General features: G+C 38.2%; 1 protein-coding gene across 4 annotated transcripts in view; it reads right to left on the reverse strand.

The window, feature by feature from the left end:
* Positions 1 to 13982, reverse strand: part of LOC122802629 — a 1172105-nt gene that overhangs the window by 206322 nt on the left and 951801 nt on the right. For all 4 annotated transcript variants that reach the window (XM_044072319.1, XM_044072318.1, XM_044072317.1 and 1 more), the window contains one exon: positions 13532 to 13675. In XM_044072319.1, the coding sequence (XP_043928254.1) occupies positions 13532 to 13675 (144 nt within the window). The remainder of the gene's footprint in view (positions 1 to 13531; positions 13676 to 13982) is intronic.

Here is a 13982-nt window from a genome sequence, read left to right on the forward strand (position 1 = left end):
TAAGTACTTCTTTATTAAGTTATTGTCAGAAAAATATGCATTAATGTGTGTATGCTTAATGCTAATTAAAAACTAAATAAGTTAACACGTTTTTCATTCTATTTTATATGCACTGTTTTATATACAGTTAAGTTTCATATGAGACTGAAAAGATGCTTTATGAAACTGCAGTGTGCTTTCTGAAACCTGCAAGATGTCGTCTGACCTAGTAATTGCTAGCACAGCAATATTCATGTTTATGCCTTTTGGAAATGTACTTGAGAAGCAGGTGATTATCTGCTAGGTCAGGAAAAATGAATGGACAATGCTATATTCTGTAAATGTAATGATTTTAAACAATCAGCTCTGTTCGAAGTATGAGAACATGTGCAGCTGCAGAAGTTTAAAGATAACATAGACAAAGGACTGTTAGAGAAATGAACTGCAATCTATACTTGCTTTTTGCTCGAATTAGCCATAGTACCTTGAATGGTAACATTGCATATATCTAACTGGTGGTAGCCAAGGCCACGTTGTTTTTCTTAGGAAGTTTCTCACAAAAATTGATGATACCAGCTGAATATTGTAAAAACAATGACTGTGAAGTAATGATGATAAAACTTGTGATTCACTATGTCAGCTTGGTAGGCAATGTCTTATTAGAAAATGTATAAAAATACCTGTACTTCCTGATTCTAGTTAGACAAACTCTGTATTAGCACGTTTTTGTCTCCTTGCTGCAAGATTAAAGTGCCTTAACCTGAACCTACCGTGTTTTGATAATTTTTAAAGTATATTTTTCCTTTGACAGTTTTGGTCCTTCAGACCGGAAAGTACCTCTCACTCTAGGCTCAGGTCGGAATTGGGCCCGATGGCATGTACCTGTACGGAGAAGTGGCCACATCGGCTCTTCTGTCTTGAAAGACCTCCGACTGAACTGTCGTTTGAAAGAGACCAGCCACTGTTTCTGATCTGGGATTGGAGGACGAGTCAACGTTCCGGTGGATCAACTCATGGAGGGTCAGGTAAGGAGGAATTTACCTTTTTCTGTTTTATATCAGGGACTTGTTACAGTATTGTTTTGTCAGGGAGATTTGCATGTGCAGATCAGGGACAAAAAGATTGCTGTCTTGTCATAGATCAGGGAAACAGAATAGGTAGGCAGTTATTCTAGATAAACTGTGAAAAGATGTAAAATCGTGGTACCACGTGATAAGGAGGGTTACGTAACAATTTCTGACTTAGCTAAGGCAACATGGGAAATCAGTGCACGAAAAGTTCCAGAGACCCGCCCCTAACCAAAGACACGAAATATATGCAATTACAGTGTGCTGATAATGTTAAGTATTATACAAAATGGGTTGATAAATACAAATTTGATGGTAATTTAGATAAACCTTCACTTATTAAACTTGTTAGACAACTTAAAACAGACGCGAAAGGTCAGCTAAAAAAGCAACGACAATTAGGAGTCCCTCAGGCACACAGGTGGCTTGAGGAAGCAAACCGCAGGGAACAAAAGATTAAAAATTCAAAAGCAATGTTCTTAGATAAAGAAGATAATAACTTGGTAATAGCAACAGCCCCTCCTCCGCCCCCTCCGCTTCCCTTACCAGAATATGAAGCGAGTGGACAAGCTGATCCACCTCCGCTATACCCAGCTGTTCCTGCAAAATGAAAACCGTTTGTCAGAGATCTTATCGAGACCAGGTCTCGAACACGCAACTTGAGAGGGGATATTGAATTATATGAAATAAATAAAAATTCACAAGCTATGAGTGAGGAAGAGATATGTCCACTCATAGAAGTACCAAATCTGCAGGCAGGACAGGATCCAACTCTTCTAGTATATAGACCGTGGACACCGGAAGACATCCGGAAGGCCACAGAGGGAATTCCCCATCCAAAAGTTAATTTTAGAAAATTCTTAGAAGACTTACAAGGCATGAGGTTAAGTTACCATTTGAATGGAGAAGAAGTAGAGAAAGTAGTTAGACAAATCCTAGGTCCAGATTGGCACATGATCAGTGGCAACTGGAATCCCCGTGACGCAGAGCTTAGACCACTCCCACATAGTAACGCAGAACTGGACAACAGAGTGAAAGGTCTGACAGACCGAATCTCTGAGAAATGGAAGCCTAGGGCTGATTGGACGTGCATTAATCAATGCATACAACAAGAAGGTGAAACTGTTGATAGATATTATGCCAGATTATTAAAATGTTTTAATAACCATTGTGGAATGCAGATACCTGAAAATCAAACACATGATTCCCCATATGAGCAACAGCTAAAGAATGCATTTTTAAAAGGCAGTATTGCGCCCATTAGCAGCTTTATTACAAAGCACATGGTAGATCATCGTACAAGTAGATTACAGTTATTACTTGAATATGCAAGACATGCCGAAAGGAATTTTAATAGCAAAAAGAAAAAGAAAACTCAAGTATTTGCAGTAGAAGACAGACCAGAAGTCTTTGTAGTACAGACTGGGAAGAAGGGTAAGAAAAATACCCAGGGAAACAAACAATCTGATAAGCGATCAGAAGACTTTGAAGAAAGAAAGAAAAGGGGTGAATGTTTCAAATGTGGGAAAAAGGGACATTTAGCAAGGGATTGCAGGCAAAATAAGAAGGTAACCACAGAAGACAAGGAGGGTGAGGAATGACTATATGACAGTCAAGAATCACTGGATAGGAATAAACAAGAAAAGACAAATGCAAATGTGATAGAAAGGGTAGAGGATGTGACAAAAGAAATAGAGGATGTACATCAATTCATAGATAATGAAGAAAATGAAATTTTGGACTTAGCATTATTGAGCTTAGAGCTCTACTTGGCAGACACAAAACCAGAAGTTACACTTCTGGTAGAGGGGAGAGAAGTCAAATTCCTGTGTGACTCAGGGGCTTCACGGACCCTGATACATCCTTCCAAACTACCAGAAAATTCAGAATCACTGGACTACATATTAGTTAAAGCAGCTAATGGACAGCTGTATCGGGAGCCACTCTCCCACAACATAGCAATAACTGACCCAGTTTCAGGGATGACCCAGAAAAGCAAAATTGTTGTTTCTGCAAAATGCCCAGTGAATCTCTTGGGCAGAGACCTAATGCAGATATTTGGCATAGCCGTAGTTCCAACTATGCAGGGTATGGAAGTACAGCGACAAATGGATACTTTTGTAGTGGGACCGGAGGGTGAAACATTTTATTGGTACAGCCAGGGCTTAGTTATGACTGGTCCAGGGGCAGTAACCAAAGAACTGATGAACGTAGCCATCAGTAAATCCCCCTCCCTTGACACTGATAAACAGCATTTGTTGCATTGCACTCTATATTACTGTAACAGACCAGGACCTGATAAAGAATATGAGCAAGAACTGTTTAAAAACCATGCTAATAGGTTAGTATTACGAAATTTGTACTGGGACACAGAAGGAAACAGTGTAGTAAGCTATTCATTGCCCCAGGAATTCCTAGCACTTTACAAATCTAATCGATTACCACATGTAAGTTTAACTAAAGATAGAAATTTGAAGTGGGCAGACCTAGGAGAAAAAGTCACAAGGTGGGAAAAACAGACAGAGTTAGAACTCTCTGAACAAGGAGTACAAAAGCAGAAATTAAATTGGATAACACAGACACACCCAGCTGTGCACTCACAGGCAAGTGAGAATAGCTGAGTAGCACTCTTACTAGAGGAAGAGGAAAAAGCCTTACGAGACATACCAGAGACTCTCTGGTCAACAGGGAAATCAGATGTAGGACTTATTCGTACAGCAGGACCAGTTACTATCACGCCAAAATCAGCATTTAGACCTCAAAAGAGACAGTATCCCTTAAGAAAGGATGCAGAAATAGGAATCAAACCTATAATAGCAGCCTTACTTAAGGAAGGAGTCTTAATAGAATCTCCTGATTCACCGTGTAATACACCCTTATTTCCTGTTAGGAAAGCAAACGGAGAATGGCGTATGGTCCAAGATTTACAAGCTGTAAATGACGCAGTTATACCCAAGGCACCTACAGTGCCAGATCCACACACTTTATTAAATGATTTGAAACCTCAACAAAAGTATTTTTCTGTGGTAGATATTAGCAATGCATTTTTCTCAATACCGATACACCCAGACAGCCAACATTGGTTTGCATTTACATTTCACGGGAAACGGTATACATATACGAGACTACCACAGGGATATTGTGAAAATCCAACAATATTCGCACAAGAAATGGCAAGTAACCTGGCAGGATTTATCCCACCGAAAGGTAGTCAGATTTTACTTTATGTAGACGACATTCTGCTGGCAGCCCCCACCCAGCAAGAATGCAGAGAGGATACCATAGCATTATTACAATTTTTACCCACTCAAGGACACAAGGTAAACAAAAACAAACTGCAACTTTGGAAAAAACAGGTCAAATACCTGCGATATGTAATATCCAAAGAAGGCAGAATATTAAATGAAGACAGAAAAACAGCAATATTACAAGCACTTAAACCAACTACCAAGAAGGAAATGATGTCCTTCCTGGGTACTAATAGCTTTTGTCGGAGTTGGATTCCAAACTATGCTTTGGAATCTACTCCGCTGACTAATGTGATATTCAAAAAGCCGATGGCAGCACAAGATTTATTACAGTGGACACCAGAAGCAGAATCAGCTTTCTGCAAAATGAAACAACTGATAGCTTCTTCCTTAGTTTTAGGATTACCAAACTATCATAAGCGATTTTTCCAAACTGTAGACTGTAAGCAAGGTTATATGACATCAGTGTTAACACAACAGCATGGGGACAAACAATGCCCCATAGCTTACTATTCATCACAGCTAGACCCAGTGGCGCGATCCTTGCCCCACTGTGTACAAGCAGTAGTCGCAGCTGCAATGGCAGTGCAGGCTTCAGCCTCAATAGTATTGTTCCACCCTCTCACATTGAGAGTGCCTCATGCAGTCGCGATTATTTTACTGCAAGAAAAAGTAGCACATCTCTCTCCTGCTAGACATCTTTCCTGTATGACTATACTGTTGAGCCAACCTCATATGACAATTGAACGATGCACAACTTTGAATCCGTCAACCTTGCTCCCAACCCCTGCAGATGGCAAACCACACTGCTGCCTGCAGGAGATTGCGCAAAAGACACTACCTAGAAAAGACCTTACAGATGTTCCCTTGGATGATGCCGAGGTGACATACTATGTGGACGGCTCGTGCAGGAGGGGTCCTACAGGACAGAATCTAGTGGGGTATGCAGTAGTTTCTGATACCGAGATTTTAAAAGCAAAGTCTTTACCACACAACTTATCTGCACAAGCAGCAGAATTGACTGCCTTAACAAGGGCATGTACCTTAGCAAAAGGTAAGAAAGTAAGCATTTTTACTGACAGTCAGTATGCTTTTTCTACTGTACATGTTTTTGCGCAGCAGTGGAAAAATAGAGGGATGATAACATCTACTGGTAAACCAATTAACCATGCGCAATTTATTTTAGACTTGTTAGACTCTATTCAGTTACCTCAGAAAGTAGCTATTTGCAAATGTGTAGCTCATACCAAGCAACAGGATAAAATTTCAAAAGGTAATGTGAGGGCTGATACAGCCGTAAAACAAGCAGCTTCAGAAGTTTTTCTTTTAAGTGAGGAATTACAACCATCTGAGATTTTAGACTTAGAAATGTTAAAAACAATGCAGACACTTGCTACAAATGTAGAAAAACAGAAGTGGATAAAACGAGGAGCAATCCTTGAGAAGGGACTGTACATCTCCAAAGAAAACAAACCGATTTTACCATCTAACTTGTTTAGATATGCAGCTTTGTTGAGCCATGGGCAGTGCCATGTCTCAACAGGGGGGATGGTACAGTTAGTGAATCGAGTGTTTACGACGTATGGATTTACAAACTACACAAAAAATTTTTGTGCAGCATGCCATGTTTGTAACAAGCATCATGCACAAGGGGCACTGAAACCTAAGCAAGGGAGTTTCCCTATACCATTGTATCCGTTCCATACTATTTGTATGGATTTTATAAAACTGAACAAAAGCGAAAATAAGAAGTACTGCCTTGTCATTATAGATATGTTTTCCAAATGGTGGAAGCTTTTCCAACTAAAAATCCAGATGCAGCTACTGTTGCAAAAGTCCTCGTTAAAGAAATTATTCCTAGATTTGGCATACCGGAAAAGATTTATAGTGACAATGGCACACACTTTGTAAATCAAACTATACAACAACTTAGCCGTTATTTCGGGATTTCTCTGAAAAATCATTGTGCATACCACCCCCAATCTGCAGGATTAGTAGAGAGGCATAATGGAGTTTTGAAAAACAAGCTTAGAAAATTGATTAGTGAGACACAAAAGAACTGGGTGCACTGTTTACCTCTGGCACTGTTGAGCATGAGAACTGTTCCAAATGCAAAAGGGTTAACTCCTTTTGAAGTTCTGTTTGGGAGGGCATATTATACACCTCAATGGAAACCTTTCATGCCTGCAGAGCAGGAGGCTGACAGTTCACTTGCAGAGTATATGAGGCGATTTTTGAATAACAAACTTTTGCAGTTAAATTCTGTTTCAGATAAAGAGCAAACAAGACCATCTGAAGCAGCAGTAGCCCCAGGCACATGGGTCTGGGTGAAGGTGGTGAAGAGAAAAAACTGGAGTTCTCCGAAGTGGGAAGGGCCGTACCAGTTACTACTGTCGACACCCACTGCAGTCAAGATCGTGGAGTGAGCGTCCTGGATTCATTTGACACACGTAAACTGGTTAAGAACTTTGAACTGGACAAAAACCTTGTTACTGTTGTACAACGAGAACAAAATGACCAGGTATAGAGCAAACAGAGATGCAGAACAATCTCAGAAAACTTACATGATTATTCTGGTAGCAATACTGATAACATTGTTCTTTTTGTTGTGGCCTTTCCCTTTTCCTGCCACAAAAGTTGAACTGATTAAACGTGATGAGCCGACCATAGACTGGCACCCAAACTTTAACACTTATCAGGCAATTACACGTGTGTATGCTGAGACTTTTAATGTTTCGAACTGCTGGATTTGCACAGCCATACCAACAGCATACGGGGGGTTATTAATGACTGCAGTCCCCCTAGGGGTCAATGAGACCTGGGAAAATTTGGTTTATGACACCGTAGCTATTAAAGCATATGATAAGGTAGCACTGTATTTGCCTGTGACACAAAAGGGAATTGTATGTTTTTATAAGAATGACACAATTCATGTGGGTTGGAGCAAGTGCAATGTGACTGTACATTACAAATGTTATACCAAAAAAAAACAAAATGAGTGCAGCTTGTAGTTCAAATTATGACTCATTTCTTGAGTCCATGCATAAGACTGTTGAACAAGTGCAACGTAATCCTGTACTTTTTAAACAACTATCTGTAAGAGATAGGAAAATGTTTCATGCAGGGCAGCCATTTCGTAACAAAGTAACTACTAAGGTAGAGGATTGTTATTTTGTGTGTGGTAAGAAAGCATATAAATGGTTACCTGAGAATTGGTCCGGCAGTTGTTTTTTGGGGTACCTGGTCCCGGCCATATGACACTGCAGTTTTGCCTCAGGGAAATATTCGAAATACCCAAGACATGGCCAAGAAAGCTGTCAGGAACCCTGAAAATCCAGTGGGACAGATCGAGGCGGGCTGGAAAGACCATCATACTGTGGGTACCAAACTGACGCACATGGACTTGAGTGATGCTGTTATATCGTGGGCAGGCATATTACCTGCATATGGCGCAGTGAAATCGATTTGGGAGCTGCAAAAACTGTATAAACTTCTCGAAGTAATGAGTAATGCAACTTTTTCTGCTCTTGAATTGATAACTGATGAACTGAATGCTATGAGAACTGTAGTGCTCCAGAACCGAATGGCTCTTGACTTCACCCTAGTGGCGAGAGGTGGTACGTGCGTTTTAATCAAAGAAGAGTGCTGTGCGTATATACCTGATCATCAACATGAGATAAACAACCACCTTGAGGTGATACAGCAAGTGTCGGCCATGACCAAACCAGTCCCAAACCCTCTGATGGACTTTTTCCAGAATTTGTTTGAGGGGTGGGGTTCCATCCTAATGAACATCCTGATTGCCATTTGTGTGGGATTACTCCTATTAGGAGCATGTATTTGTTGTGGTATCCCCTGCATGAAAAAGTTAATCAAAGAATTAATAGATATATCAGTTTCTGAGACTATATCAAAGTACTGAAATTGAAGAATTGTTAGAATGTGAAACACTTTCATAAGTTTAAACTAAATGACTTTCTTAACTGCAAATCCTGAATGGAAGAGGTTAGGAGAAGAAGCAAACTGTTTATTCTTTTGAAAATATAATTAAAAAGTATTAACAGGGGGGAAATGTCAGAAAAATATGTATTAATGCGTGTATGCTTAATGCTAATTAGAAACTAAATAAGTTAACACGTTTTTCATTCTATTTTATATGCACTGTTTTATATACAGTTGAGTTTCATATGAGACTTAAAAGATGCTTTTTGAAACTGCAGTGTGCTTTCTGAAACTTGCAAGATGCCGTCTGACCTAGTAATTGCTAGCACAGCAATATTCATGTTTATGCCTTTTGGAAATGTACTTGAGAAGCAGGTGATTATCTGCTAGGTCAGGAAAAATGAATGAACAATGCTATGTTCTGTAAATGTAATGATTTTAAACAATCAGCTCTGTTCGAAGTATGAGAACATGTGCAGCTGCAGAAGTTTAGAGATAACATAGACAAAGGACTGTTAGAGAAATGAACTGCAATCTATACTTGCTTTGTGCTCGAATTAGCCATAGTACCTTGAATGGTAACATTGCATATATCTAACCGGTGGTAGCCAAGGCCACATTGTTTTTCTTAGGAAGTTTCTCACAAAAATTGATGATGCCAGCTGAATATTGTAAAAACAATGACTGTGAAGTAATGATGACAAAACTTGTGATTCACTACGTCAGCTTGGTAGGCAATGTCTTATTAGAAACTGTATAAAAATACCTGTACTTCCTGATTCTAGTTAGACAAACTCTGTATTAGCACGTTTTTGTCTCCTTGCTGTAAGATTAAAGTGCCTTAACCTGAACCTACCGTGTTGTGATCATTTTTAAAGTATATTTTTCCTTTGACAGTTATCATTATATCAGAAGTAAAAATCCTCTATATTTTCCCAGATATTTTTTTTCATTTGCAACATGTCATTATTAGCATACTATAATGTGTCAGCAAGTGGGGTCAAATACACCAGATTGTTTGAAGAAAACCCCTAAGGGTAAAATGGGAGTCTTAAGTGCTTTTCTAGACAAATTATTGTTACTCTCACAAAATTCCCTAATGAAATGTCACTGAAGGGCTGAGATATGGCCTTTTATAAATAGGCACTATATATCAGTATGTTTAGAGATGTTTAGTGCCACAGTCTGGCATTAAGCATTACACCCAGTTTACACTGGGCATTCTGTTTTGAACATCTAATCAGTGTGCATGACACAAAATTTATTAGAATGCTTATCTACTGAGATTTCATTACATCAGAGGTACAAACCTGATACACTTTACTAGAAACATTTTTCCACTTGTAAAATGCCATCATTATAATACTATGCTTTCAAGCAGCTAAAGCTGTGGAGTCAAAGTCTGCATTGGAAGCTCTGATGTTACAGTTGCAGTCTTAGGTGCATGTCTTAAATTTGAACATTCTGTTATTTCATGAACGTTTCATAATGATATCTCGGGGGGCAGAGTGGTAGCCTTTCAAAATATACCCCCCAGTGATTTTAATCCATGTGCCTTAACTGCCATGGTGTGATATTTTTCATTATGTGTATTATGCTGAAGTTCTCCCCAGTATGCAGAGTATAATAATGGCACAAAATACTTTCAAACTGAATTGTCATTACATCATAAGTAAAAATTCTCTATATTGTACCAGAAAATTTGATTTTCATCTGCAACATTCTACAGTTAACCTTCTAATTATAACAACATAATGAAATGTATGGTTCCCAGAAGTCTTCAAGCTGTGCTAGACTTTCCCCCAAGTAATTTGTTTTATTAATATAAGGAATAAGCCTAGGACAGTGATGTCCAAGAAGCCTACATGTTTTATAGAGGAAGAAGGAATCCTGGATTGAAGAAAGGGAACCATTAAATGTGTGGTTCGCAGATGTCTTCAAGCTGTGCTAGACTTTCTCCCAAGTAATTTGTTTTGTTAATATGAGAAATACACCTAAGGCAGTGATTTCCATAAAGCTTACATGTTTTAGAGAGGAAGAAGGAATCCTGGATTGAAGAAAGGGAACCATTAAAAATAAAAAGACAAATGAATGTTCAGGTAAGTTGTAAACTGGATACCAGTCAGTTTTTTAGCTCAGTATGTAACTGCTTTTCCCTGTGAGCAAAAAAAAAAGTTTTAGTAATGGATTAGGAACAGGTAAAGTCTGTGTTTTGAAAGACCAAAAACACAAAGGGGTGGATCACTAAGAAAATTTGCAAAAAAATCTTAGTACTGAGACACTGATGTATAAAATTTATGAGAATAAAGGTAACAGTGAGTCATGGAAATGTGACATGCACCAGTATGGTTACTGGTCAAGTTTCATATGACAGGGGCTCATCCAACTCATTTTAAAATCACCAAGCAGCATAATTTTGCTTTGTAAAGCAATGGTCAAGAATATCAAGTACAGAGACAAAATGGTACACAGTGGGTTGGGATGATAAACAGAATAAACAGCTTTAGCTGTCTCATCAAAAGTGTCTCTGACAACAGTACCACTAGAAATGGAAAAGCCAGCAGCTGTGAAACCCTGAACCGCCTTTGTAACATACAGCATGGCACCAACCCCAGTTGTGAAGTGATCAGTGGGCACAGAAGGATTTATGTAGTAAATGAGAAAACATAGTGCCATCATTTCATCAGTTACTACAAAACAGAGTATCTCTGGACTGTTGAAAGTTAAACAGTCATATCCATTTTGGTTGATGGGGACTCTTAAGCCCCTAATAGTTGCACACTAGATATGACCTTTAAAAATTTTTAAGCAAGTGTTATGAAGGTGCAGTAGCAGCAGCAGCATTTGTATCACATAATCAGAAGAAGAACCTATGACACTAACTTTTGATTAGTGTGGAACTCTGGACAGCAAGTAGCTGCAAATTTGTGCATTATGTGTCTTAATCATGCAGTGGTACTCAATCACCCCACTTTTGCCTAGTAAGTTTATTAGATTAACAAATAAATATGGCAGAGACATCTGGGCTGTGTATGTCTGCATATCGGCCTTGCTCACGTAGCTAGGATATAGTTATATATTCCTCTGTATATGATTTCAGAGATGCATTCATATGGTATGAAGCAAATATGACAATTGTGTTCTCCACCACAGCTTGCTAAAATTTATTACCACACAAAATTCACTAAAGAGCTTCAGCCCTGACTACAAATGCAGTACTGGCATTCTTTTCTGAATTCCAGCACTGTATTCTGACAGGTCAGCATCTGCCAATCATGTACACTAACACCTTATGCACAGGGCAGCTGCCCCCTTCACTCAACCCTAGCTATGCCACTGAAAACACAAGACATGTAAGTCTTAAATGAAAGAGGTAAGAAGTTGTAGTTGGCTGTGGATTATCAATGAATACTTAATTAACTGAAGACAACTGAGCTTAGCTGAAAGTGGCTTCTTGCTGCAAGCATCTGAACATGCTAATGTTCAGCTACTTTACCCAGTATTTTTAACTGGCCATCTAGGAAAATCTTCATGATTAAATGCTCTCAGTGCTGCCCAGATGCCCAGATACGAACTAATTGGGAAAACACAGCTGTACAAGTTTGCAAAGCAGGAAACACAAAGTACGTTGGTGCAATGTACAAACTGAGCTATGACAAGAATACAGATGATGCCACACTTGACCAGGGCGGTAGGGCACAGATGCATTAATTCAAAAGTGTGAAACCAAAGAAACTCAATATGCACCCCACAATAAGCAACAAAGCAATGCTTCACTTGGTATGCTAAAAGGCCAGTAATCATTAACTCTCATTCACTGACATTGACAGACGTTTTTGGTTTGAGTTTGTTTAGTATAGTTATAGCCCTACTTACAGGTCTTTGATCACATACTAACTTTTATAAAACATTGTGTTATTATTATTGTTTAATTCATACATTGTCAAAGAAGAAAGGTACAAGTTTGCCTAGCATTTTAACTCCTTCCATTAAATGAAGCTCTGTAAGTTTGTACTCAACTTCCAGTGGTTGCATTCTGAGCCTTTTCACAAAATCAGGTCATATTGTCATACTTCAAACAAATGTCCCTATATCTTCAGAATCATAAGTATTACTAGAGAAGTAGAAATGGCAAAGTGTTCAGCACACGCTAGTCTGTACAGAGGTCACAATAATCACATATGAGATCTTAAACTGATTTCATAAATCACAAGAAACAGTAAATATTAACTTTGAATGTTTCATAAAGAACTTCAATATCCAAATAAACACTCAAGTTAGATGCTTTCTATCAGGAGCATTTTGTTAATCAACTGTGAGCTTTCATATGAGGCTATACAGTTCTGTCTGTATTGTCTAGTTGTTGAGATATTTAAAAAATAAAAATGTTAACAATACAGGTAAATAGCATACAAACAACATTACAAATCTCTACCAGCAGTAGACAAAACTCAATTATAAATGTGGCTTTATTTCCTAAAATATAAACCTTTAAGATGAAATCTTTCAATAACTTATATAAAGTATGATTTGGGAATTTTTAATGGAAATATGAACAGTTCATAACAGATGCCTGTAGGTGCCATCAGAATGACCCCAAACAATTGCTTGGAAGGGTTAAATCAGTTCAGTTTAAATAGAACTATGTTAATAGTGTTTTAGAACAAGCCTTTCCTTTTTGCTATTCCAGGAAAGTAAATTACTTTTGTGGTTTTCCAGTTAAGCTTGTATATTCAAGTCTGACTAAAAAACTTGGACTTCTGCTAGTGTCAGCACCTTTCTGTTTTGTAGGCAGCACTGCATTTGTTCATTCGTTCTTTTATTTATTGATTGATTGACTGATTGCTGTTGTATTTAACTTGAGATATGTAGTGATCCACAAGGCCCCATTGTAGTCATAGCCCAGGAGTTACAGAACATAGTCAGGACAAGATACACAGTTTTAATAAATGCTGATACACTGAGTCCACACAGTAGAAGATGCAAGTGCAAATTTACAAAGAGTATAATGCAATAAAAACATATGTACAGGAAGAAAAAACATAAAAAGGTCAGTTTCTCATTCTACCCTTTCAAGGTTAGGTATGGGGGCAGATGAAGAAATATAGAGGTTGAAGAAGTGAGTTACAAGCTAGAAGCAGAAAAAGTGAAGCTGACAAATATATGAGAGTGAAGAAAGTTGGTAAAAAAATAGGTGGGAAGAGTTAGTAAAGGACTGTGTGACTGCTGGTGTCTAAAGGAAGTGACAGGCATAATGAATCACTTGGAGTGCAAATAATTATTTGATCACATTACCTTTTGAGACTGTCTTTGTTGCATGACAAGCAATAGCAGCATTCTCTACATTATGGGAGGCATCTTGAATTTTAGGACCTTCTTCTGTTGAAGTGATTGGCTTGGTGTCAGTTTGTAAAACTGGTTTACTAGGAGATAGAGACACTGAGTAACAAGAAACACAAAAGTCAAAATGAGATTTGCTGGAAAACAAAAAAAAAAAGTAAAAGGAAAAAATAAAAAAATGTTAAAAAAATTGTTAAATGCTTATTAACCAGTAAAAACAGCAAAGTCTAAAGGTTTACTTAATGATGTGTAATGAAAAGTATGAAAAACACGACATACTGCAAATGAATAGCAACATTTCAACTTCAACTTAACATAAGATTAATCTATTTCAGCAAAATAAGCTACAAACAACGGGAAATTATACAACATACTGTGAAATCTTGTAGCCCTTATGCAGACTAAG

This window comes from Protopterus annectens, chromosome 5.part0, assembly GCF_019279795.1.
Source record: "Protopterus annectens isolate FY-2018-M chromosome 5.part0, PAN1.0, whole genome shotgun sequence".
Classification (NCBI taxonomy): Eukaryota; Metazoa; Chordata; order Ceratodontiformes; family Protopteridae; genus Protopterus; species Protopterus annectens.